Here is a 27,611-nt window from a genome sequence, read left to right as displayed (position 1 = left end):
AGCAACTTAGGGGAGAAAGTTTTTATTTTAGCTCACAGTTTCAGGTTACAGTCAATCATCGCAGGGAAGTAAAGGCAGACAGTGGAGCAGCTGATCACACTCAGTTAGGAGCAGAGAGAGTGCCCCCATTCTTGTGCTCAGCTCACTTTTTCTGCCCTTAAACAGTCCTCCGCCTAGGGAATGGTGCCAGCTTACAGTAGGCTGGTCTTCCCACCTCAATTCACATGACCACGATAACCTCCACAGACATGCCCACAGGCCACCCTCATCTAGATCTCATCAAGAGGCCCTTACCAAGTGATTCTAGATTGTGTCGTTGACAATCAAAGCTAAGCACCACATACCCAAGGCTACCATCTCCATCCCCAGACAGCTTGAGGCTTCTCGAGGTTACCTATCAAGTGGCTGGATGCCTTCAGCACGAAGCAGACGATGTGCTAGAGAAACAGGAGCACTCGGTCTAATAACGGGAGGAAGGCACTTAGGACGTCTTACCAGGCGAGAGGCCAGTAAGGGAGACGCTGTAGGAGAAAGGGCCCCAGCCGAGACCTGAGGCTAACAGCTTGGTCACTGTCTGCTTGTCCCCTGAATGGAGGGGAGCTCACTCTGCTCACCCCCTCACTTGGCTCATGGCCCAGACTGCAGGGATGCCATTCTTGCTAGGGTCTTCTGTGCCCTGTGAGAAAGCCAGGCCTGGAGATAAAACTCTAAGTCTAGGTGGCACTCCCACTTTAGAAACTCATACCAATTTTCTAAAGTCTTGGTACAAATTTATACACTCAGAGCCAGGAAGAAAAGAAGCTTTTTTATTTTACATGGAAAACTTCCCCCACTTCCCTAACATCCCCTAGTTCAAGCTCAGACACACTGAGCAAGACGCAGCTGGAGGCAGGCAGAAGTTCAGGCTCGCCTGCTTAGGAATCCTCCAGTACTTTCACCTAGAGTCACATGTGACCCCGGTCTATAAAAACAGAAGGAGCCCAGCCATATCTGGTTGTAGCTATATGCAAAACCCTCAACTAGAAGCAGGTCCTGCTGACCGGAACTGTAACCTGGTCATGTCAGCTCCCAGAGGTGAATCCATGTGGTGCAGGGCAAGGCGAACACAGGAAGTGCACTGTCCAGGAAGAGGAGCCATCTCCCAAAACACTCCTGGGTTGGCAAAGGTCTCGGCCTACTAATTGGAGACATGACTCTGGTCACTGCTCACTGCCACAGGAAGGTGTCCAGCTTGGGTTGGGAGGAAGAATTCACAGTTTTTATTCTCACTTTCTGCTTACTCTTGGCCTTGGGCTTCACAGGCATCGGCCGGATAATGGCTGTGTCTGTCTGGAAGCAATGTCAAGGAAGAAGCTTGGAGAAGGGACTGGAATGCAGGGCAGGAAAATCTCAGACCCAGGGTCAGGAAACGCAGATATACTGAACAAGGCGCAGCTCTGCCCATCTTAGGCTGCAGGCACTGGCCGTGAGGAGCCTGGGGATACAGGCAGGCCATGGCCGTAGAAAAAGGATACAGGCTGGATGAACTTTGTTCGGCCTCCAAGCCCATCGAAGCCTACTCTTACCTAGGGCAGAAGGAAGACATGAGTGGATCAGGAGACTGCGCTAGGGCGCTGACCGCCTTGCTCCACCCAGGAGGCCTGGTACCTGCGACCCTTACCGCATCTGTGCTGCAACGGGAATCTGCAGTGGTCCTGTGGGGCTGTTTCTGACCCCGGACAGCATTCCGGATGAAGAGAGGGAAGGCACCAGCCAGTTCCTCGTCTAGCTCTCCTACACAGCGCTGACCACCCAGTGAGAGCTGGGACTCCTGTTGGGGTAATGCCAGAGTCAGACGTGATGAGCTAGACAGCAGCACAGGACATGGGGCAGTGACAGTGAGCGAGGTCTGGTTATCAGCATATCTGGCCGGGCAGTGGTGACGCGCACCTTTGATTCCGGCACTTGGGAGGCAGAGGTGTGGATCTCTGAGTTCGAGGCCAGCCTGACCAGAGTGAGTTTTGGGACAACCAGAGCTACATAGGTTTTTGTCTTAAAAAACCCAAAACCAAACCAAAATGGAAAAAAAAAAAAAATGAAAATAAACATCAGAATATCAGACAGGAGGCAGAGGGTAATGCGTTAGGGCTAAAATGACGGCTCTGAAGTCAGTCCTGGGCTCGTGAGGGGAACCTGAACATAGTTTGCACTCTCAGAAATAGAGTTTTTATTTTTCTTTGTTTTATTTTGTTTTGAGATGGTCTCACTATAGTCCAGGATGCCCAGAACTCACTACACAGTCCAGGCAGGCCTTAAACTCAAGGTGGTCCTCCTGCCTTAGCTTCCTGAATGCTGGATCACAGGCACGAACTACCATGCCCAGTTTAGAAGGCAGGATCCATGTCAGTCTGGCAAAGGCTGGACGTGACTGCTTATATGTTTGCGAGGAAGCCCCGGCCGGCCGGGCCTTACCTGCTTGGAGACGTTAGGTGTCTTCTTGAGGACGTCCTGCACTGGGGAGCTGTGAGAGTGAGGTGAGAACAAACGCAGGTAAACAAGGAGAGGGCCAGACTCGGCACACGGCCTTTAAAGGAGCCGCTGTGTGGCATGGCTGCCATCCTGGCTAGGCTTTGGGCAAGGTACCTCAGTGGTCTCTACCCCGAGTACAAATCCGTGAAGAGCGGAAAAGAAGAGTGCCGGGGTCAGGGTCGACCAGACCATGTCCCAGTCTGTGGTTTCATTTCAATGCCCTCCAGGTTCTTGGGCTCTCACATGTTCTGGTCTCTACCCAGTGCTAGGGAGCCCAACCACCTTCCTATGCACAGGAGGCCATGCACTCACACCCTCTTAAAGGCAGAAGCTATCAAATGCACTCAGGCCCCACCCGGTCTGTCTGGGGGCTGGAGGCACTACCTCTGGAAGACCCTCAGGAAGTCAGCCCTCAGTAAGACCCGGTAAGGCAGTCTGCAGTGCTCCCCGAGTCCCTGTAGAACCTCAGCCAGAAGGGCTTCTGGCAGAAAAGAGCATGAGCCAAAGAGTTGTGGCTTTCTACTCTTTTTTTTTTTTTTCTAATTTTTTTTTTAAAGATTTATTTATTTATTATGTATACAGTGTTCTGCCTGCATGTATGCCTGCAGGCCAGAACAGGACACCAGATCTCATTGTAGATGGTTGTGAGCCACCATGTGGTTGCTGGGAATTGAACTCAGGACCTCTGGAAGAGCAGCCAGTGCTCTTAACCTCTGAGCCATCTCTCCAAGCCCCATGGCTTTCAATTCTTAGTGTCAGAGCTGGGCACTATTTCCATTCAATTCCTGGGACCCTAGCAGCTAGATACCCCCTCCTGGAATTTTCCAGTTGAGAGAGAAGATGATGGCCTAAGGTTAGCCCGGTGGCTTCTCAAGCCAAAAGAAAGGGGCAGGAGCAGGGCCTGCTAACTCTGGGTTCCCTTGCTCATTTCCCTAACCTGTAGTGAGCCCCCATGATGACCAGAAGAAGACTCTCCACTGTCACAAGTCTGGCTCTGGTGAGGCTAAGCCAAGTGCTCCCTCGCGCCTCACAGTCCCTGAAGATGGTGGAGTGTCTACGAGCCTGAAGACCCCAAGGTCTGCAATCACTGTTTCTTTTCTCTTTGTTTCCTCCCTCCTTCCTTCTTTGCAGAACTGGGACTGAATCCAGGGCCTTGTTCACGGGAGGCAAACACTGTCACTGAGCTACATCCCCAGCCTGGGCCTTCAGTTCTGACAGCTAAACAGGAAGCCACAGAAGGAAGCCAGAGTAAGGAGCTGACACTGAGGAACTCTGGGCTGCAGTCTCCACGACTCAGACTTCTCACCACTACCAGGCCTGGCCCTCTGCTACACGGCGTTAAGCCCAGCTGGCTTGCCCTCTCCTTCTCCTTCACGGCACTGCCTAACACAACAATTTCTTTCTCTTATATCCAAAACCTCGCATTGAGATTTCCTTAGAACGAGAGAGACGGGTCAGCAGATAAACTGTTGCTATCAAGCCTGTTGACCTGACTTTGACCCTTATTCCCCACATGGTGCAAGAGGAGAAACAACCCCCACAAATTGTCCTCTGATCTCTATATGCATTCCACATACATACACAAAAATAAATAAGTGTAATTTTAAAAAAATGTAGCCGGGCGGTGGTGGCGCACGCCTTTAATCCCAGCACTCGGGAGGCAGAGCCAGGCGGATCTCTGTGAGTTCAAGGCCAGCCTGGGCTACCAAGTGAGTTCCAGGAAAGGCGCAAAGCTACACAGAGAAACCCTGTCTCGAAAAACAAAAACAAAAACAAAAACAAAAACAAAAACAAAAAAAAAATGTAAAAAGAGCCTGGTGGTGGCGGCGCACCCCTTTAATCCCAGCACTCGGGAGGCAGAGACAGGTGGATCTCTGTGAGTTCGAGGCGAGCCTGGGCTACCAAGTGAGTTCCAGAACAGACTCCAAAGCTACAGAGAAACCCTGTCTTAAAAAAAAAAAGGGGGGGGCTGGAGAGATGGCTCAGAGGTTAAGAGCACTGGCTGTTCTTCCAGAGGTCTTGAGTTCAATTCCCAGCAACCACATGGTGGCTCACAACCATCTATAATGAGATCTGATGCCCTCTTCTGACCTGCAGGCAGAATACTGTACATTAAAAAAAACAAAGTAAAAAGAATTCCCTTACTGGAGTAGCATACCTATGTATATGAAGGAGCATGGTTGTCTTCACGGTGACACACAAGTGTGCCTGGCCAAGGAGATGGCGTGCCCCCCACCTGCCCCAGTTCCACTGCACGTCTAGAGCAAGTCCCATCTGTCCCCTCCAGCTCCACACAGCTCCTCATGTCTGCCAACATGGGCTCTTTCCATGGGTGGTAGGGTCATGGGATCTATGGTCTGAGATGGTCTTGTATTAAGCATGAACCTCAGAAGCACACACTGGGAAAAATTCAGAGTCCCACACTCAGGACTCCGGTGGGTAGGCATTCAAAGTATTGGGATACCTGTCTCCCCACCAGTCCAGACTGGCCCTACTGGGACTAGAGAATTCTCTCTAACATCGAGGACGATAAGGATGAGGACGATAAGGATGAAAGGAACAAGCAGAAGGACTGTACACAGCACGCACTTGGGCCAAGGAGAAGAGGAAGAGGTAGCATGACCCAAAGCTGCATCCTACTGAGCAGCCTCATCCCACTCAGGGCTCTCAAGGCAGGACCTACAGATGGCTTAGCTACTCCCCACCAGGTTCTGGGCACTGCCAGGGACCAACACTCACCATGCCCTCTCCAGGCAGAGCTTCTTGGGGTGGCCATGCTGGGAACTAGAGGTCTGGACTGGAGGGGTATCTACATCAAAGGTGGCATTGAGGTCAATCTCATCACTGAAGGATGGCCGGTGGAGCCTCGGGTTCAACATCTCCACGGGGGCTGGGCTGAATGAAGGTAGAGATAATCTTGTTACTTGGGACTGCAGCGACAACCCAGAGAAATCACAGCTCCTCAAGTATCAGAGGCAACTCAGCTTGGCCCAGTGAGATGGCTCAGCTGGTATATAGAGTACCGTTTCCAACCCTGAAGCCCTGAGTTCAATTCTCAGAACCTCCAGCTCAGGGTTCAAGGCCAGCCTAGTCTACAAAGCACATTCCAGGACAGCCAGGGCTATACAGAGAAACTCTGTTCCAGAAAAAAAAAAAAAAAAAAAAGAAGCCATTCAGACATGTTACCACAGAGTGATACAGATGTGAGGATGTTACTACTTAGCACAGCAAACGGTATGCTAGTGGTCTGGTACTTCAGGAGTTGACAGTGATGGAGACACTAGATGGAGTTCTTAAGAGTAACTGTAGCAACATGGAAAAATACCCACACGGTCAATTTAAAAAGCAATACAAAAGCTAGGTGTAATACACACACCCCTATGATCTCAGTAAAGATCATGAGTTCAAAGCCTGCCTGAGCTACATAAGTTTGAGGCCAGCCTAAGCTATATATGGAGGCTGCCTAAAAGAGAAAAAGAGAATATAAAAATATGTGCATGTACAAGCTAGGCATTATGGCACACCCCTGTAATCTCAGCCCTCATGAGGCAGAGGCAGGTGGATCTCTGTGGGTTTGAGGTCAGCCTGGTCTACAGAGCGAGATCCAGGACAGCCAGGGCCACACAGAGAGACCCTGTCTCAAAACAAAACAAAACAATACATATGTATGTACAATCACATGACTTGGTATACCCTGTCCTCCATACACCTTCCACAGGACAAAGACTTGAAGGAAACGCACCTTGTGTCCAATTCGCTCTGCAAGTAAGCCCATAGTTTTCAAATTCTCTACCTTTTTACTTTTATAATGAGAGGGTGGTGCTCACTCTGAGAAAACTGCAGCCAGCCAGACCTGGCCGTACTCTCCAGTTTCTAAGGTCTGAGGAAACTGTAAGAAACGGCAAGGCCAGCGCTAAGGACACTTCTTCCAAGGACTTCCCTCAGGAGCTGCACCTCAGCCCTGTGCACACGGAGTGTGCAGAGCAGAGCAGAGAGCTGCCTACAAATGTGGCTGGGAAGCACTCTGGGAAGCCCACGTCCCCCTCCCTTCATGGGTACTGTTCTGTGGTTGCTTACCAACTCCAGCAAGTTTAGGCTAAGGCAGGAAAGGCAAACTGGAGAGACAGGTCCAGTCTGGCAGAGTGAAGCCATTTTACCACCTGAGGGCTCAGGCAAGATTTTCTATGACCACCTCCAGGTCTTGCCCATGGTACCCATGGCACACACTCGGCCTTGGCTCGAGCCAAGCTGGACTTCTTTTCATGTACTATCTACTACAAAACCCAAGATTCAGGAGGTTCACACTGTCTCTCCTTTCAACAGGAAGCTCATAAGGACATATTTCTTGTTCTCTCAAACTGTTCAAACTGTTTCTGGGTAAGTTCTCCTTTGCAAATATTAGTCTGTTTCCCTTTCTTTCATCCATAACTTGACATGAGGAGGGAGAGCCTAGGGTTCTGTGGTTCCTCCTTCTCTACAGTGAAGGCCTGGCTTGAGACACTCTCAGTGACTCTTACCTCTGAGACACTCACCTATGGCTGACTTACATGTCAGCGGCCTCAGGGAATGAGGCCAAGACTCAAAGCCCTCCTTTCTAAGGCAGGGCCAGAGCCCTAGGCAGAGGTGCTACTGTGTGGCACAAAGGCTGTCAATATCTCCTCCATGAACACATAGCTCCTACCAGTCCTACCATAAACGAAGGTCTCCCCAGATCCCACCAGCCCAGAATTTAGGAGTCCTTAGGGCCCTTGAGAGATATCTTCCTAATACCTTCTTGATAACTCCCTGATAATATCCTCTGATCTGCACCCCAGTGGGCAAAGGACTGTGGCGCAGCCTTCCAACTCCTGAGGGAGGAAAGAGCAGGGGTCCCTTGGAGCTGCCCCCACCTTCCTCCAGGTTCTCCTCAGACCTCACAAGGCCAGGCCTGGCAAGGCTAAAGGAAGGGCTACCTCCTGAGGCTGCCCTAAAATAATGAGCAGGGCTGGGGACATTGCTCAGTTGGTACAGTGCTAGCCTAGCAAGTATGAGGCCCTGGGTTCGATCCCAGATCTCCATAAATCAGATGTGGTGTAGTACATGCCTAGATTCTTAGCACTCAGGATGGAGAGCCAGGAAGATAAGGCGTTCAAGGTCATACTCAGCTACATAGTGCATTTGAGACCAGCCTGGGCTATATGAGACTGTCTCAAAAAGATAGAATAATAAAATAAAATAAAGGCTGGAGAGATGGCCCAGAGGTTAAGAGCACTCACTGGCTGCTCTTCCAGGGGTCCTGAGTTCAATTCCCAGCACCTACATGGCGGCTCATGATCTGATGCCCTCTTCTGGTGTGCAGACACACATGCAAAGCACCTGTATAAATAAGTAAATCTTTAAAATAAGATGACAGAAGCAAAGGGTAATCCCACCACAACAACGAAACAAGCATCAGCAGTAATACCCAGAGCCTTTCACGAGAGAGAGAGAGAGAGAGAGAGAGAGAGAGAGAGAGAGAGAGAGAGCGAGCGCCGGGGGGCGGAGGGGGGTGGGATGGATGAATGAGAATGGCTGGGAGAATGTGAGCCTGACACAGAAGCCAGAATTCACAAGGTGGAGACTACGAGGCATTAAGTAAGTCTGAAAACTGAGGCACGGTTCAAGGACTCATTAGAGACGATGGGATGAAAATCAAAGACATGGACCAGGCCCTCAGAGCTACCTTCCAGAAACATTTCCAACAGTTCCTACTGTTCCGTGGGTAAAATCTGCACCTACAAGGCTGACTTATAAAGGCTGGCGGCGATGTGGCCCACCTGCCACCCCCTCTCTCCTCCAAGCCCACTGTAGCAGCGCCTCAGGGACTTTGACCTCGCCATCCTCTCTGCCTGGATTTCTCTTCCTTCAGATTTAAATGGCGGTTTCATGACTGTGTCTGTACATTTCATATAGACTAGGAAGGTTTAAGATTCTTCTCAAGCTGGAGAGATGATTCAGTGGTTAAGAGCACCGACTACTACTTCCTAGAGGTTCTGAGTTCAATTCCCAGCAACCACATGGTGGCTCACAACCACCTGTAATGAGATCTGGTGCCCTCTTCTGGCCTGCAGGGACATATATAGGCAGAACACTATATACATACTAAATAAATAAATTTTAAAAAAGAAAAAAAAGATTCTTCCCAAACCACACAGTCAGTTCTCAAGGGAGAAAGACAGAGGCACTTTTAGTTTTGAGAGTTATGCCATCAGAGCATAAAGAAAACTGGAAAGGTTGCCCAAGGAGCCAAGAGCTATTTTTGAGATCTTGGGGCCCTAGAAGAGAGAACTTGGAATTTAGGATAGACTATGCCATGTTATAAGGGCTAATGCTAAATGCAACAGTCCTGTTACCCACGTTTTCATGCCTAGAAAAATACTGGTGAAAAAGGGGATTCAGTCATCCTGCACACAACTTGAGGGCAGCCCAGCCTGGCTTTGGACACACAGGTTTGACTGATCATCTGAAGCCCCGGCTAATTACCCTACTAAACAAGGCTCAAGAGGGTGGGAAGGGCTAGCACGCAGCAGGCACACCTGTTATAGGAGCATGGGGCTCAGAGGAACCTGGGAATAAGGAGAATTAGTAAAGCAGGTGTGCAAAGTCCCTGAGAACCAGAGGTGGCCCATGTGCTCGTGCTTCCTCACTAGAAATGTCAGGCACCGAGGACAACTGTGTGGAAGGACCCTGAGGTTCATGGAATAGAAGCTGGAGGGAGCACCATCAGGAGACTGCAGACAGTCTAGAGAATGATTCTGTACCCCCAGCCTTGAGGCAGCTGGGGTTCCCAAGTTTTTTCTACAGTGGATAGTTTCTGAGACTGTCATTTCCCCAAGGTTGCATACTATACCTGTTTAAGCTCTTGACAAGGCCCTCCTGTTACATGGGACTTCAGAGACGGCATGGCCAATGGCTGGGTGAGGTGGGAGGAGGGAGCAGGAACAGAGCCCCCTGGGTTATCAAAGTCAACCCAACACTGGACATCATGGCAGATCGTGCGTCTACCATAGTCCACAGCTCTCAGTGCATCCTAAACTGGAGCAGGCAGGTGAGTCTGGCTCCACAGAGGGATGCTGAGGAAAAGAACCATAGCTGACGAGATGGCTCAGAGGGTAAGGTGCTTGCTGCACAAGTCTAGCAAGTTGGGTTAGATCCCTTCAACCTGCCGGGCGGTGGTGGCGCACACCTTTAATCCCAGCACTCCAGAGGCTGAGCCAGGCGGATCTCTGTGAGTTCGAGGCCAGCCTGGTCTGCAGAGCGAGCTCCAAGACAGGTCCAAAACTACACAGAGAAACCCTCTCTCGAAAAACCAAAAATCAAAAAACAAACAAAAAAAGAAAGAAAGAAAGAAAGAAAGAAAGAAAGAAAGAAAGAAAGAAAGAAAAGAAAAGAAAAGAAAAAGAAAAAAAGAGATCCCTTCAACCCATGGAAAGGTGAAAGGAGAGAAATGATGCCACAAAGTTGTGCTCTGACTTCCACATGCACACTGTGACATGCTCAGCCACACACACACAGACAGTGCAAAGTGGTCAAAGAAGACATCCAATGTAGACCCGTGGCCTCCACATGCACACAAACACACTCATTCATATTCTCTCTCTCTCTCTCCCCCCCCCCCACTCACTCTCTCTCTCTCCCCACCCCTCACTCTCGCTCTCTCCCTCTCTCTCAGTGCTATCTGGCTGAGGAGGCTGGCCAGTTTTCCTTCAGTGAGGAAAGAGCTGGAGCAAAGGCGGCAGAAGAAGCAGGAAGAGAAGAAGTGTCCTCTTACGGTTGGCTGTGACACACAGGACCCTACGAAACCACTTCCATCTAAAGCAGCTCCATGAACGTCCCAAGACACAGTAGCAAGGATCTGAGATGTGGGAAGTCTGGGGCGCAGTGCCCAGGAACCAAGTGGAGTGCTGGAAGGCACTGAATGTGTGAATTCACAGGCAGGACGGGGAGGTGCAGGACACATATTGATTTGCCAAAAGATATTGGAAAGTGGTTTAAATAAAACTCTGGGTCATTGACAAGAGTTTTTAATTTGGTTCCCCTGCTGGGGTCCTCTAGCAGGCAGAAGACAGCCTTGAGGATGTTCTTAGCCAGCCTGTTTCTGTGAAAAACACTCAGGAAGCTTAACTTGTTCCTGGCAGGGACACCAATCCCTGGGTCTTTTGGCTCCCTCTGCTGGCCGCCTTAAAGCACACATCCCTGAACCAGAGGGGGTTATTTTACTTCTTTATTTATTTTGGGTTTTTGAGGCAGGGTTTCTCTGTGTAACAGTCCTGGCTGTCCTGGAACTCACTTTGTAGATCAGTCTGCCCTTGAACTCACAGAGATCCGCCTGCCTCTGCCTCCCGAGTGCTGGGACTAAATGTGCATCACCACTGGCCAGCTCAGAGGGGGTTATTTAAGAGTAAGTGCTTTCAAGCTTGTTTCAGAAATGGGGGCAGGCAGATGCACGTGGTGAGAAACTCTAGGATCCACCAAGATAAGTCAAGGCTCCTGCCCTATCCTCAGACACTTCAAAGGCCTTCTCTGGCCTTTCTTTGTCAGATCCCAAATTTTCTCAAAGCTGCTGGCTAGCTTTCTGGCCAGAAGGTCCACAAACACCATCATCTATCCCACCAAAGCCAGGCATGAAGGTTCTCTCGGCTTATGATCCTGTATCACCCCAGAAGGTTAACAAACCTCTCAAAAACCAGGCGGCTGACGGTCTCACTGGCCACTGGAGGCAGATTCAAGGTTCCCTGCAGCATCGTTAGCTTCTTTCTTAGGCTCTGGAGGAAATAAAGAGAAGAACATGAGAGAAAGGCTGAGGTACTGAGGACAACACTTGTGTGAAGGGTACTGGGAACAGAGCAAGGACTGATGCCCAACACCAGCCTTCACAACTCCTCTTTGGTAAAGCCCTTGCTCAGGCGATTGGGAATCTTGGAGGTAAGGACTCAGCAGATCATAAAGGAAGATCCATGGTGCTGTTGGCCCTCTGCTGAGGAGGCACAGGCTGTAGGTCAGATGAGGGTCAGGACACATACCCTGACCCACCTCCCTGACACAGGAGGATAAAGAGCCCAGAGCTACCGCCCTTAACTGGGACTCAGGTTCCCAGGCAGAACCAGCCTGGCCTCACTCCTGGAGGCACAGAAACAACCCCTGATGTCCCCTTTTCACCGGGTCAGGATTCTCACCGTGATTTCCTTATCAGCACTCTCTAAGTCCTTCTGGGCTGACCTCAGTTCTAACTTGGTCTGATCCAGCTCAGTGTAGACAGTCTTCAACTATAAGAAAGGACAAGCCAGTGGTGCCACATGTCCTGCCCCCTACCTGCTGCCACCCAGTGGATGGTCGGGGTAGAGTCTAAAAGAAACTGGAGGCATGAGGGAAACCCAGACCAACCCAGACCTTTGGGGATAGGCTCAACTAGGCGTATATACATAGGGCTGCCTGGGAGCACGGCTCCTCTCTCTATACATTGCAGCCTACGGAAGTTAAAAGCAGCTGGCCCAAGAACCCTCATGTTTGGGATGGGGTACAAAACAGGCCTCTGAAGCTGTCACACTTGAGGACGGTGTTCTCCAAGACGAGCAAAGGGTAGCGTAAGTGTGTGGTGGGGGCATACCTCTATTAACTGTCCCCCCCCCCAATGCACAAGCCACTGAGTCAGAGACAACGCACAGTAAAAAGCAGTAATAATTAGTGTCTGCAGCCCCTACACTAGCCCACTGTGTCAGCCTGGGGGGCCTAGCTCAGGAGACCCCGGCGAGCATGACAAAGGAAAAGCCATGCCTCCCCCTTCCTTTTGCCCCCATTCCGGTACCTTGCTCCTAGAGGAGGCCAAGTCCTTCCTCAACTTGTCAGCCAGCTCCCCTGAGGCCTTCCGTGCTTCTTTCAGATTCTCATACTCTCTGCAAAGTGGCCATGAGAAGAGGGGACAAGACGCCCTGACGTCATAGCACCAACCTAACAAAGGCCCCTCCCTCCAATCCTTAGCTCCTCCTCCTTCTCCCTCCAGGTGGCCCCATGGCAGGTCCTGCACAGAATGTAATGAGGTCAGGAAACAAAACGGTTCTCTCTTGTCACCTGCAGGAACTGTGACTCGAGAAAGTATGCAAGAAGCTCCAGCCTCACTAGGGGGCTCCCTACACCCCCAAATGGAGGCATTTTGGATTCTCTGTGCCCGTCAGTCAAACAGCTCCTTCCCAACATTACATTACCATAATGAAGAATATGGGCAGTTTCTTATCCAAGCCAGACAAGGTCAGTAACCCTGCTGATGGAAACAGACTCCAGATGCCATGAGGGGGATCACAGCTGAGAGCTGCATGAGCTCCTTAGAAACAACACTTAGAAGCCATACTCTGTTCTCTCAGCAATTCTAAGGCAAGTCTCTATCTATCTTCAAGCAAGAAAGTGGAAGCTAGAGCGGCCTCCACAGTGGCCTGAGAGCTGGAGTTCACCCTATGACAACATGGTTCTAGAACTTGCTCCTTCACACCACCTGCTTTACAGAAGACGGCAGCAGAGGTATGACTGGGGAACCCTATCTGGTTCCTGGGCTTACATACTTCTTGAGGGACACGCAGTACACCGCCAGCTGCTCCACCGCTGACTGTCCCACACCCATGTCGCGGATCATCTCCTCCACCTCAGACCGCTGGCTCTGGAGTAGGAGCTCAATTCTGAAAAACATTCCCGGCCCACGGCATTTGAAATCTGGAGGCTGATGGTTAGTCTGCCTCCCTTTGCCGCCGTTGCTATGGCAACAGCCTGGGCTGCTAGGATGCTTTAGCAGGTGGGTGTGCCCAAGGAAAGGTTCCACAGCAGAGCTGAGCTCAGCTCCAGGGATGCTGCTGAGGAAAAAGAGGTGCTAACAGAGGACGTCAAGGTCAGGGGCTTCTGTAGAGAGGCTCCTGGAGGAAAGGCACGACGGGCCATCTATCCACAGGCAACAGGACAAGGAGTACAACAAGAGTACCCATAAAAAGGGAAGGAGCCCGCAGAGGATAAGAAAGGAAATCTGTGCCATTGGCACCTGGACATCTGGGTCAAAGGTGGACAAACCCCATTTTCAGCTGCAGTCCTGAGAATTACACCCCTTTTCCCAGGGGCCCCCAGTGTGAAAGCGCAGTACAGAAACCAGCTACGAACTCACTGCTCCATGGTTTTCATCTTGCTCTTGAGTTGGCGGGCCTCCTCCCGAGCTTGCTTGGTCTCATCCTGCTGCTGTTCCAGGAATTTCATCTGCTTCTGAAGAGCAAGCACACCCGTACATCTTCTTGGTGCTTCTCAGAACCATGGCCACTGAGAGCTATCCGTACCACATCTTTTGTTTGCTTCTTTTTTGTTTTTTGTTTTTTTAAAATATAATTTATTTAAATCTATTTTATGTGCATTGGTGTGAAGGTGTCAGATCCCCTGGAACTGGAGTTACAGACAATTATAAGCTGCCATGTGGGTGCTGGGAATTGAACTCGGGTCCTCTGGAAGAGTAGCCAGTGCTTTGTACTGCTGAGCCATCTCTCCAGCCCCTGGTTTTGGTTTTTGACAAGGACTCACACACCCCAGGTTGTCTATGAACTCACTATGTAGCCAAGGATGCCTCCATCTCCTGCTAGGAATATGGGAGTATATTTCCATACTTGGCTTTTAAAGATACTGATAAACATATATCTCCAAATTGTAGGATATAAACTCCCTTTGAGCCCCTCATGCTGACCTGTTCTGCGTTCTGTGTGTGTGTGTGTGTGTGTGTGTGAAGTGCTGGGAATCCAACCCAGGCTTTGAACTATAGCCCTCACTTGGCCTATGCTTTTGTTACTAAGAGACTTCAGGGCAGCTGTATCTTCACCTCCAGAGATATGACTTGCTATAGGTACAGCTCAGTGGCTCAGGCCTGCTGTGGGCTGCCAAGATTCTATGGTCTGGGTCTCATGGTACATGCTTGCTATAATATAGTTGAAGAAGCCAAGAGCACAAACTGATATCTCATCTAGACACATGGACAAGAAGCCCCAGGATAGGAGAGCCGAGCCAGGAGCTGTCCCCAGCGTGAGACACTCCATCTCTGACCTGGGGACGCCATCAGAGACTGTTCTGCAACCTGGTGCTAGTTTGCTCCCTCCCTCTGGGTAGGCCATGTGATACAGCTCAGCCTCCAAGCAGGAACAGAAAATGAATATCCTAGGGCCTTGTCTGTTCATAAGGATGGCTCCTATCCCTTTCAAATGGCACCCAGCAAGGGCTGCTCCTGCCTACAAGACTAGAATATCAATCGTGAGTTCAGATCAATCGCCTCATGGCCCTCGGAGAGCAGGAGGCTCACGAACCTAGGCTGATACGAAATTCATCTGGGTCTAGGCCTGCTTGCTCTACAGCTTTGATCTGCTCGGTCAGCTCAGCACAGCGGACTTCAAAGGCCTTCGCTCCTCCCTAGGATGCTGTTTGATCTGGTTCCAGAGAGCAGCCCGCCAAGGACTGGAGTCCTAATGGAAGATTCTTCAGACTGGCCTCATCAGTGGAGTAGGAGCCACTTTTAGAAACGTGGCCCAGCCTACTCAGGTCTCCGTTGAGCAGGCCCTCTGTGAAGTGTTGGGAAGGCCTTGTTATCTGGTACAAAATCTACAAGCACAGCCATTATAGCCCCTTTTCTTATGGGCTTGATGGGTAGAGTACGGAAGGGTCTTGGGAAGAAGAGATTTGCCTTCACCTTACGACTGTATAAACAAAGGCAATGGCTGAGGCAGAACTAGGAGATATGATTAGAACTGTGAGCCTAGGCTGGGTGTGGTGGTGCACGCTTCTAATCTCTGCACTTGGGGAGGCAGAGGCAGGTGATCACTGTGTGGTCCAAGCACAGGGCTGTGGCTGTACCTCCCCACTGACTCTGAGGACTTACTTTCAGAGTGGAACACAGCATCTGTGTCTTGTCTAGGGCGTTCTGCAGGGACTCCACAGTGGCATTGCGCTCTTCCAAGGCATCCCGTAGAGTGTCAATAATGGACTGGCTGTCCCGTTTCTCCCTCTCTGGAGCGGGGAAGAGGGGAGCAAGGCAAAGGCCCATCCATGCATGTCAACCTCGACCCCTGAATTCAAGCACCTCGCCCCTTAGCCAGGTAAGAACAAAGTGCAAGCCAGAAAGTTGGGTGGCCTGCTTCTCTCTCTGCCAGGCACCAAGAAAACTAAGCTAGGGCTTTTGCCTAGGAGACAAGCTCTCCTTTTCTTTCCTTTTTTTTTTTTTTTTTTTTTTTTTTGCGTCCATCCTGGAACTCACTCTCAAACTCATAGAGATCCACCTGCCTCTGCCTCCTGAGTGCTGGGATTAAAGGCGTGCGCCACCACCACCTGGCCGACAAGCTCTCCTTTTTCCTGCTTGAACTATTTGGGTAGATCTCACTCTTCCCTACTCGTGTAGGTCTAGTTAATTCATCGTTACAGAACTCAAGCAAATCCCTGTCAAACTCAGCAGCTGAGCCCTGAAGATACAAACTCATCAGGTGGGACCCCTCCCAAAACTGCTCCTGGGCAAGAAGTTCCAAACAGTGAAAAGAGGCTGTCTTGGCCTAGGCAGACAGCTTGAGTCAGTTCCCCTCTGCTTTTTGGCTAGTTATAAGAGCTAGCAAGACAAAGGAGGACGAACCCCTGGCTTTGCCAGAGGCTGGAGGCTTTCCCCTTAGACCCCTTCCCTCCAATACCCAAGTCAGGGGCTTCTCAGGGCCTCTTGTCACTGTTAACTTACCTTTCTGGGAAAGCTGGGCTCTCATACTGTCCAGCTCATTCTGCAAGACAATACATACAATAAGCAACAGGAGCACATTACAGCTAGCCTCCATATGATGCCCCTAAGGCTGCGCAGAGTCCCAGGATCAATGAAGACTACTGGTCCAGGAATGGACCCAATATACTTCAAGGCCAAGCCAACAGAGATGCACATTGTTTTATGTCTGTGGGTCTTTTTGTTCATTTTTTTGAGACAAAATATCACCATAGTGTCTCACTAAGTAGCTCAGATTGTCCTGGAACTATGTACACCAGGCTGGCCTTGAACTCAAAGAAATTCACCTATCTCTGCCTCCCGAGTGCTGGGATTAAAGGCATGTGCCATCATGCCCAGTATGGGGCATTTTTTAAAAGGATTTATTTACTTTTGGGGCTGAAGAGATGGCTCAGCAGTTAAGAGCACTGGCTGCTCTTCCAGAGGTCCTGAGTTCAATTCCCTGCAACCACATGGTGGCTCACAACCATCTGTAATGGATCTGGTGCCCTCTTCTGGCCTGCATGTGTACCTGCAGACATAGCATTCATATACATAAAATATATACACTTCAGAAACAGGTTACTTTTCTTTTATGTGGATCGGGGTTTGCATTTATGTCAGGGCACCATGTCTTCACATTGCTGCTGGGACCAGAAGGCGGTGTCAGATTCCCTGAAACGGGAGTTACAGTCCATCCTCAGCCACCATGTGGATGCTGGGAATCAACCCTGTCATTTGCAAGAGCAGCCAGCGCCCATAAACCCTGAACCATCCCTCCAGCCCCTTTCTGAGCCTTTTAGGTAAGATGTAGGAAATGAATCCCACAAGAAGTGAAGCTTGGCCTGCTGGTCGGTCGGTCAACAGCAGAAGCTTCTGGGGCTCCTGGCCCTGCAGTGGCCTCACCCTCTCAGAACATGAGCTGCACTCACCAGGGACACAGAACAGAGATGCCCTGAACCAGCACTAGGTCTCTCCGTCTTAGGCTTTGCCTGCTCCAGTCTACCGAGCTCCAAGCTCCAGGCTGGCTCTGAGAGGCTGGAGTAGAAGTGGATCCAGCTCCCACCGGGGAGTCCAGAGAACTCACTGTCCTTGGGAGCAAGAGCTGCCTATAGCCACAGTCGGAGGACAAAGGTCTTCACAGCACACTTTCAGGCTTAGGCAAGTGTCTACTCGGGAAGAATCCAAGCACACTTTCCTCCAGATCACTCTTTAAAGGTTAACAGAAGGCCCAGAATTTCACTCGACCAATAGTAAGCCCCCGACTACCAGCCTCTCTGCCCAGGACTCTGGAAGGTAGGAGCTCCTGGCAACTGGGCTGGGCGGTGTAGACCAAATAACTGGGAATAGAAATGATAGATGGTAAGGACACTCGGGGGTCTGCCTGAGAACAGACATCGGCTACTGCACAACTCCCCAGTCTCTGGCTCCTTCCACACCTCAGCAGGATGCCTTCGAAGTCCTTGCTCCAAACTATTCAAGATGCTGCCTCCCTGTCTCACAGACTTGGCTTTGAAAGCTGAAAAGACTCGAAGCTGCCTTTGTTGTCTTCATCACAGGGAGGACACCTCTTAAAACTAGGAGCAGTTACCATGACGATGAACAGGCTGGCTCCCAACACAAAAGCTCAACCATTTTGAAGCAAGGAGGTTCCAAGGACATCACAACACCCAGGGGACAAGGTCGAATGAGTTGTAATCTGACAGAGTCCCAGCAAATTAACCCTTAGCGTTCAGCAATCACTTGTAAACCCCAACCCAATTTTCCTCAAGACATTCTGCCAATCTAGCTCCCTCACACGAAACAGAAGGAAATTTTAGATTTGGAGGGGAAATGGGAGAAGCATAGAAGCCAACCTGGTTACCCTCCCCTGTAGTCTGGCTTTCCACCTGGGCTAGAAATCTTGACTCCAGGGGCTCTGTCCTCTATGGCTGGGCTTGGAAAGGCCCAGGCATCTGCCTTCACACCATGTTCTCCGGGCAATTTTGAGGCACAGCTAGGTTAAGGAATGGTGGAGTCACACATCTTCCCTGACTAGTGAGAATGGAAGAATTTCCTAATGTGTCACTAACTGTCCGGCAAGAAAGTGTGCTGAGCAGGACGGCTCTAAGTCCTTTAGAAGGGGAGGAGGCATGCTGGCCTTCGGTCCACACTGCCCTGAAGGCCCAAGGAGAGAGCTCATAGTCATTCGGCACCACTCCTCTTACAGTGTATGCCTCTGAGAACCGTCTCAAAGCCACTGCCCTCACCTTGATGGCTCTACCAAGCCTTTGCCCCACAGGCCTAGCTCCATCTACACTTTAGGCATCTTATCTAAGTGGAAGTGAAAAGTGAACTCCTAGAAGGTTTGAAATTCAATAGAATGAGATAAATTCTGGGTACCTTTAAGAATTCTGCATCCAAGACACTCTCCTCTTCCTGGGCAAGGTCAAAGAAAAGCTTATTGATAATACTCTTTTTGCCAACCTGGGTGGGAGAACAAGACAGAGAATAACGGTGGAGTGAGGTCAGAGGCGATGAGCAAAGACTGAATGTGGGTTTGACTGCCAGCCGTGTGCCAGGTCTGCTCTCAGGCCTGACTTTTCAGCACATATCCTTTTGAGTCAGAAGACTTCATTTCTACAAGTACCCAGAGTCAGGACTGCTGGTCTGCTGGTGGCTGAAGTCAGGTCACTGCAGTCAGCACTTATGAGTGCTTAAAAGATTCTTCAACGCTATGCACAGGGACATTTGTTAAATATTAAAGAGGCCAAATATACACAAGTGAAGACTGGTGGGAAGTCCATCTTCTGGCCACCCATGGGGTATAAGCAAGCCTCCAGAGGGACTCACAGGCATCTGTGATCAACTGGCTCAAACCAAGAGAGTCAAAAAGGTCAGAGAATTTCTATCTCAGAGATGTTTTCCCCATCCCTGTTTTCTGGAAAGAAGAGGTCTTTAACTGAGACACCCACACTCCATCATCCTTACCTGGATTCTACACTGTGGGCAGGTCCGACTTGGTGCTGTCTCAAACCACTGGATCAGGCTACAATGAAAACAACAAAAGACAAGTAATCCTGGCATGGCTGCAGATACCGGCCCCACGGCCACTGCTACTAGCTCTTCTTCGGCCCATCACATGCCTGCCTGCGATGGCAGGTTGTCACCACAGGCAGGACTTGCCTTAAGCACCGCACAGCTCAGCAACAGGCTGTGGTCGGGGTTGGAAGGCTTGGCCCAAGGCTGTTCTTTGCAAGCTGGGCTGTAGAGTGTAGGTGACAGACAAAGCTCAGTCTCTCAGATGAACTTCCGATAATACCCTACTTTAAGTTAGGACTCTAAGGGCTACACTCTTAAGTAGTGGTAAAAGTAAAACACAGCTCAGATTTACATAATTTATCGGCATGGTCCAGCAAAACTTGAAACAGTCTCCTGTAGGTGTGGTGGTACCTGCCTGTAATCCTAGCACTAGGCAGGAGAATCGTATAAAGAGAGAATGGGGCAGACTTCTTCACCCCAGGAATGAGAGAAAAAACTCCTCTTTGAAAAGTGATACCATTTCCTATGTCCAAATCTTTCCTATAAATACATTTTAAAAAACTACAAATACATTCAAAGACCACATACAACACAAAATTAAGGCTAACCAGGCACAGTGGAATAGTTAACTAAGAAGCATATTATCAATGAATCATTAAAACAGAATGACGAGAAGTTAGACACATGCACAAAGCATATTCTGTATGATCTCATCTGTATAAAAGGAAAAGCAGGCAAAGTGGTACCTTTATGTGTGTGTGGGTGCTGGCAGGGATCATCAGAAGAGCACGTGAGATTTCTAATGCAGATAATATCCTCTTTCTTCTGCAGAGCTGGAGCGCTAACCTGGGTCTATGTAGGACAAGTGCTGTACCACTGAGCTACCCTCCCAGTTCTATCCACGCTTCTAGATCTGAGTTCTGGCTGCACAGGTGGGCTGGATTTGTGATGACCCTACAAGCTATGTGCTTTTAGCATGTGTACTTTTCTCTAGTTACTTCTACAGTACTTCAATAAAACAAAGCAATCTAGACATGCTCTTGCCTGTAACCCCAGCATTTGGGGGACTGAGACTAGAGGATTGCCATGAATGTAAGACCAGTCTGGAGTACATGGTGAGTTTCAGGCTATCTCAAAAGTCAAATAGCCAATCTCAAAAAAATAAGTGGCCAGGCGTGGGGATGAATGCCTTCAATCCTAGTACCTGGGAGGTAGAGGCAGGCAGATTTTTGAGTTTGAAGACAGCCTGGTCTACATATTGAGCTCTGAGCCAACTAAGGCTACACAGCGAGACCCTACCTCAAACAAACAAATAAACAAAAACAAAACAAAAAAAGGAGCCAGGTGTGGTGGCACACACTGTATCTTAGATGTTTGAGAGGCAAGGGCCTCCCAATGGTGAGTTTGAGGACAGACCAGGCTATATAGTGAGATCTTGTATTAAACCAAAACCAACCAACCAACCAAACAAAGAGCTTTGATGGCACAAAAATATAACCCCAGCATCTGGAAGCAAAGGCAGGAAGATCAGAAGTTCAAGGTCATTTTCAGTTATGTAGTAAGCTTAGGGTCAGCCTGGGCTACAAGAGACCTACCAACCAAACCAACCAACCAAAGTTAAAAAGCTAAGGGTAAGAATATAGTTCAGTGATAGGACATTTGTCTACCATGTGGGAAACCCTGGGTTTTTTAGGATGGCAAACAAGACAACAGGACTTAAAAGATGAAAATTGCTGGGGGTGGTGGTGGCACAGGCCTTTAATCCAAGCACTGGGGGGCGGGGGGCAGAGGCAGGCAGATCTCTGTGAGTTCGAGGCCAGCCTGACCTACAGAGCAAGATCCTGGACAGGCACCAAAACCATAGGGAGAAATCCTGTCTCTTTAAAAACCAAGAAAAAAAAAAAAAAAGGTAAGATTAGAAAGATGATAAAAAGACATAGAAGGTACTCTGAGAAAATCTGGCTCCAAAAACACAATGGTAGGCAGAATAATGCTGCCCACCTCCAAAAAAGTCTATCCTGATCCCTAACCTATAACATGCAATTTTAGAAAGCAATAAGAATTTTGCAGATGTAACTAAACTAAGAATCTTGAAATGAGGAGGATTTCTGCTTTTTGTCCCAGTTGTTAAGGGTGGAACCCAACGGCTCCCATATTCTGCTTGAGTTCTACTGAGCTGCACCTCCCGGTCCTGAGATAAGGAGCATCAAAGAAAGCATCCCGAAACATGCTCTAACCAGCATGAATGAACCTTTAAGACACTATGTTAACCGAAATAAACCTGTCACAAAAGACAAACTGTACTTAGAGAAATCAAGTTCACTAAGACAGGACAATGACAGTTACCTGGGCCTTGGAGCAAGAGACAACTAGGAGTTACCACTGAAGCAGTACAGCATTTCAACGTGGGAAAATAACATTTTAACCAGTGGTGACAGGTGCACAAAATGTGAATACTTAACGTCACTGCATTATATAACCTTCCACTGATCCACTTCACCAGCCCTAAAATCATTAAGATGGTAATTTTTATAATGGACATATTTTGCCACAACTGAAAAACAAAAACAAAATAAATAAGCCAAAAATCAATGTGATGCATGCAGTACTTATCAGGACATCTATCATGAAAAAGGAAGGATTACGAGTGTGGCTGTCAGTATTTGCCCTAGGCATGTGCAAGGCCCTGGGTTTGAATCCTAGTAACACACACACACACACACACACACACACACACACACACTTTAGACAATTTCTCACTATGTAGCACAGGCTGGCTACATTGTGTGCGTGTGCGTGTGTGTGGTTTAGCTCAGGGGTGAAGCATGGGGTTAGTATATACCATGCTATGTTTTCAATGTCTAGCACTAAAAATAATAAAATCAGCTGTTTAAAATCAGCTTGTGCAAACACAGAGAGATGTGAGAGAGAAATAGAGACAGAGACAGAGACACAGAGAGAGACAGAGAGGAGAGAAGCAAGCAGCTGTTGTGGAAAATAGTATGCCAGGTCCCAAAAAACCTAAATATAGACTCTCCATATGGCCCAGTCTTTCAGCTCCCAGGTATATATTCTAAAGAACTGAAAACAGAGGCCCAGACAGGTACTTGTACAGCAGTTCATAGTAACATTATTCACAGCAGTCAAAACCTGGAAATACCTGTCTATCAACAAATGAATGGATAAACAAAACACGGTATTTTCATACATACAATTAAATATTGGCCACAACAAAAATAAAATTCTGATACATGCTATGAGATGGGTATTAAAATTATGATGCTAAGTGAAATACATCAGACTCAAAAGGACAAAGAATAAAGACCACCTACATGGGATGCCTAGAGTAGGGAACTCAAGGGCAAAAGGTACAGTAGAGGGGCTCAGGGACCAGGAGGAGAGGACACAGAGTTATCATTTGATAGGCAATGTGCTTCTGTCCAGATGACAGAAAGTTCAGATAACAGCGCTAAAGGTTATACAACCACCAAATCAGCACCTAAAAATGGTTAAAATAGTGCCAGGTATGGTGGTACACAATTTTAATTTCTGTACTCAGGTGGATCTCTGTGTTTAAGGTCAGCCTGGTCCATATAGTGAGACCTTGCTTCAAAAGAAAAAAAGTTTAAAAAAATTTTTCTTAAAAAGTTAAAATAGGGCCAGGTGGTGGTGGCGCAAGCCTTTAATCCCAGCACTCGGGAGGCAGAGCCAGGCGGATCTCTGTGAGTTCGAGGCCAGCCTAGTCTACAAAGTGAGTTCCAGGACAGGCACCAAAACCACACAGAGAAACTCTGTCTCGAAAACCCATAAAAATAGTAAAAATAGCCAGGTGTGGTAGCGCACACTTTTAGTCCTAGGACTAGGGAGGCAGAGGCAGGTGGATCTCTGTGAGTTCGAGGCCAGCCTGGTCTACAAAGTTCCAGGACAGCCAGGGCTGTTACACAGAGAATACCTATCTCGAAAAACCAAAAAATAAAAAAGTTAATTTTATGTAATATATAATACAATAGTAATAATAATAATAATTAAACCAGGCATGGGGATATACGACTGTCACCTACCATGAGAGTCTAGGCTTGAAGCCAGCCTGGCTACATAAAATGATAGTAGTATTTAAAAAAAAACAAGGGCTTGGAGCTGGAGAGGTGAAACACTGGCTGATCTTCCAGAGGTCCTAGGTGATTCCCAGCAACCACATAGCAGTTCACAACCGTCTGTAACTCCAGTTCCAGGATAGCTGACACCCTCTTCTGAACTCTACAGACATCAGACATGCTCATGGTGCACACCCACACACTTAGAATAATAATAAAAACCAACCAAACAAACAAACAAACAAAAAACAAAGGCTAAGGATGACTCTCGATGGTAGAATACCTATTAGTTCACAAGTGACCCCCAGCATCACAACCACACTACACTCACGCTCGCACACACAAACACACACATGCACGTGTGCACAAAAAAGAAAGGTCAGTGGGGGACTGGAGATGTAGCTCAGTGGTAGAGTACTTAGTTCAAATTATAGCTACAGAAAACAATTAAATAAGATGTGGAGGCAGGAGACAGGAGCTATTCTGAGTAGTAAAATAAATAATGATATAAAGTTCATAACTGAAAGCCAAGATAAATACCCATGAGTCCACACTGTAAACAACTGAATAAATAGAAGAAACTACTTTTCATTCCTGGTTGATTGTGAACTGGACCTAGTAACTTACTCTAGAATATTGTAAGAAAATAATAACTTTATAGTGGAAAAACTTGGACAATACTAACTTAACCAAGGAATCTAAGTTAATATCCCCAAAGATTAGTCATATTGATGTAATTGCACACCCTCAATAAGATGCCAGGAGAAGGGCACTTCACCACTGTGGTAGTCTCCCCTAAACCCAAGTCTAATCATAAAAAAATGAAAAGGAGCCGGGCGGTGGTGGCACATACCTTTAATCCCAGCACTTGGGAGGCAGAGGCAGGCAGATCTCTGTGAGTTTGAGGCCAGCCTGGGCTACCAAGTGAGTTCCAGGAAAGGCGCAAAGCTACACAGAGAAACTCTGTCTCGAGAAAAAAAAAAAAAAAAAAAAAAAAAAGAAAAAGGGGCTGGAGAGATGGTTCAGCCATTAAGAGCACTGGCTGCTTTTCCAGAGGACCCGAGTTCAATTCCCAGCACCCACATGGCGGTGACAACTGTCTGTAACCTCAGGTTCAGGGGACCTGACACCCTCACAAGGACATATATGCAGGCAAAAACACCAATACTCATAAAATAAAATTTAATTAATTAAGGAGAAAAGAAAACATTACAAACTCAAACAAAATAACTGACCTGGACTCTTCAAAAGTATCAAGACCATTAAAAACAAATAAAACAAGATCTGGCCGGGCAGTGGTGGTGTCCGCCTTTAATCCCAGCACTCGGGAGGCAGAGCCAGGTAAATCTCTGTGAGTTTGAGGCCATCCTAGTCTACAAAGTGAGTTCCAGGACAGGCTCCAAAAGCTAAACAGAGAAACCCTGTCTCAAAAAACCAAAAAGAACAACAACAACAAGATCTACAAGAAATACCAAAGCTGTCGCAGACCAGCGTTGCCTAAGATGATAACAACTGACTATATCCTAGTAACCAAGCCTGGATCCTAGAATAAACATACGGGCATTGAAAAAGAAAAAAACACTAGTAAAACTCAAACTCCATAGAGTCAGAGTATTGTACCAGTGTCAATTTCTTAGCTTGGAAAACTGTACAAACATTACGTAAAATGTTAATACTGGAGAACTTGTGCAAAGGGCATATAATAACTCTCTGTATCATCATTTAAAATTATCACTAGATGAAAACTATTCCACACAAAAAGTTCATTAATTGGGAGGCAAAGGCAGGCAGTTTGAGTTTAAGGCCAGCCAGAGTTACATAGTGAGACCCTGTCTCAAAAAAAAGAAAATGTATTCAAAATACATAAGACAGTGAATAGAGTGCTTGCCTAGCATGCACAAAGCCCTAAACTCAATCCCTAGCACCATATAAACCAAACATGGATGGTACACACTTGTCATTCCAACACTTGTGAGATGGAGACAGGATGATTAGGAATTCAGGATCATCCCTGGCTACACAGTAAGTTCAAGGCCAGCCAAAGGTACATAAGACAACGTACATCAGTGGAAGCCATGAGTAGTGGTACTGAGTAGTGGCACTCACCTGCAATTCCAGCACTCAGGAGCCTGAGGCAGGAGGACTGCCACAAATCCCAGGCTAGCCTGGGCTAGACAGCAAGCACTAGCCAAGCCAATACTACATAGCAAGTCCGTTCCAAAAAGTGCTGGGATTACAGGTGTATGCCACCACTGTCCTGTTTGTAACTGGGACATTTTAAATGCAAAGATTATTACACCAGATTTTTAAAGTCAAATGTACTTTCAAGAGACAGACCTAAATTGCAAATACACAGGAAAGTTCCAAGTTAAAGGTTAGAGGGAAGTAGGTGATGGAAAGCACTTTCAGTGGTAGGATTGGCTTCTAACAATGGCTCCCTGAGCATGGGGCTCCGACCATGCAATACTGGATTATGTGCTTTTGTTTTTGTCTTTTGACACAAGGTCTCAGAAAGTCCAGGCTCTAACTCACTACAGCTGAGACTGCCCTTGAACTCGTGGTCTTTCTGCCTCCACATCCTCCCTCCTCCCCTACCTGTACTGGAATATGCAACACTTCTGATGGTAACATTGGTTTTAAACAAAGCGTTGGAAATAAGGGATATCCAGCAGTGTTCAGGGTGCTGTCACAACACTTCCTGCTTCTTGGGTCCTTTTGCCCCCACAAACCTCCCACTGTCCCAAAGGACCACCTTCTGCCTTATTTTCTCTTTTGTTGGGAACTTTGAGCCAGCCTGTCCACAGCTGCAAAGGGACCCTTTCCCGACTCACAAGATAGTTGAGCGTCAGGACCCCTTGACAGGAAGGCACTTCCTTGCCTTTCCAAGTTAAGCCGAGTTTGCCCGAGTGGTGAATACATAGGGTGTCTGGCCAATGAGATGTTTCTGGATAGAAACAATCCAAACCATCAAACAAACCACACAGACCCTTAAGGGTTGCCAGAAGCCTATTAGGTTGCTTGTTGAGTCTCAAAGAAATAAAAAGGCTCATTAATGCGGTAAAAGCTCATCTCCGCTCAGACTAACAGTTTTAAAGTCACATTTCTTTGCACAAGTTAATACAGAGGCACCTAACTCTTTTTCACCGTACCCCCGGGCTGCTATCACTTCCACCTGGCCCACTTCGGCCCAGGCTGGAAAGCTTCCGGAGGCTCCTGTAATGGCATCACCTTTCTAAGTTCCGAGGATGGATTGCCTCAGGCCGGACACCCCACAGCTTCTAAGTGGTTCTAGGACACGCGCCGGGACCCGACACCGCTGTCACTCACCATTGCAGGTGAAAAGTGTGGCCACAGTGGATGGCAGCCACGTCGCGTGAGTGATCGAAGAAGTCGGAGCAGATAGTGCACAGGGCGCGGATAGGCATGATGGCCCGACTCAAGTGGCCAGACTAGCCCGGGAAACTGCAACAGATCCAGCTTGCTGGCCGAACTGCCGCGGCTCCACTTCCTTCAAATTTCGCTCCACCGCACGACTTCCGGTACTGAACCGGAAGTTATGACAACAAACCCATGGCTGAGCAGTTCGCTCTGATTGGACACACTTCGGGGTGGGGCGGAGCGCTGGATCCGGCTGGGATAAGCGGCCCGCTAGCCGTGCGGAATCCTGGGACTTAACACCGTACCTCTTGGGAATCGCCTGGGAGTGGGTTCCCATTTCTACCAGTAGTGTCCTGCAATGGACCGGGGCGGAAAACAGTGACGCTGCAGGCTGATCCCTATCCCGGCTAAACTGAGTATTGTGTCAAACTGGAGCTGGCGCGAAGCAAACCAGACCTCTTCTTGCTGCACTTCGGGACAATCAAATAGACTGACATCCCAAGGTCCCATGGTCCCATGGCTATGGAAAGTGATAGACCATGCTCTGGCAGCCCACAGTTCCCAGACCAAAAGAAGGCCCCCACTTTCTCAGCCTTCTATTATGAATGGTCTTGGAAAGATGAACACATTAAGTCCCAACCCATCAGAACACTACACTAGCCTTGGCTTTATTCAAATAAGACCTAATAATCCTCGAAACTAGGTAGCTACTAGGGCCAGTAATTTAGCTCTTACCTCCCAGGTTCCTCATGCCTGGGAATGTAGGATAATGACTTTGGAGGCACAGATGCTTCAAAGACCAGGAAATAACAAACCCTCTTTATTATTCCCACATCAGATAATTTAAGGTCCTC

General features: G+C 48.4%; 1 protein-coding gene across 1 annotated transcript; it reads right to left on the bottom strand.

Moving 5' to 3' along the window:
- Positions 1-791: 791 nt before the first annotated feature.
- Traip (TRAF interacting protein) lies at positions 792-26,905 on the bottom strand. Its single transcript, XM_059267111.1, has 15 exons — positions 26,707-26,905; positions 19,235-19,292; positions 18,647-18,730; positions 16,250-16,289; positions 15,410-15,537; positions 13,667-13,761; positions 13,080-13,193; positions 12,332-12,419; positions 11,703-11,792; positions 11,203-11,291; positions 5,248-5,403; positions 2,452-2,500; positions 1,661-1,810; positions 1,515-1,565; positions 792-1,329 (listed from the first exon to the last, which is right to left on the bottom strand). The coding sequence occupies exons 1-15, from the start codon at positions 26,802-26,804 to the stop codon at positions 1,207-1,209; spliced, it is 1,413 nt and encodes a 470-aa protein (XP_059123094.1). The 5' UTR covers positions 26,805-26,905; the 3' UTR covers positions 792-1,206.
- Positions 26,906-27,611: the final 706 nt, after the last annotated feature.

This window comes from Peromyscus eremicus, chromosome 7 (assembly GCF_949786415.1).
Source record: "Peromyscus eremicus chromosome 7, PerEre_H2_v1, whole genome shotgun sequence".
NCBI classification, from domain to species: domain Eukaryota; kingdom Metazoa; phylum Chordata; class Mammalia; order Rodentia; family Cricetidae; genus Peromyscus; species Peromyscus eremicus.
The sequence above is the reverse complement of the archived record's forward strand: the minus strand, read 5'-3'. Positions and strand labels throughout refer to the sequence as shown.

What these genes read in the sequence shown, in the direction of transcription:
- Traip (XM_059267111.1), bottom strand. Translation starts at nt 26,804, where the DNA reads ATGCCTATCCGCGCCCTGTGCACTATCTGCTCCGACTTCTTCGATCAC. An exon ending in AGCCCAGCTTTCCCAGAAAG is followed by an intron (nt 15,538 to 16,249) that starts GTAAGTTAACAG and finishes TCCCCGCTCCAG; the next exon opens with AGAGGGAGAAACGGGACAGC. An exon ending in TGCTGTGTTCCACTCTGAAA is followed by an intron (nt 13,762 to 15,409) that starts GTAAGTCCTCAG and finishes CTTGCTCTTCAG; the next exon opens with AAGCAGATGAAATTCCTGGA.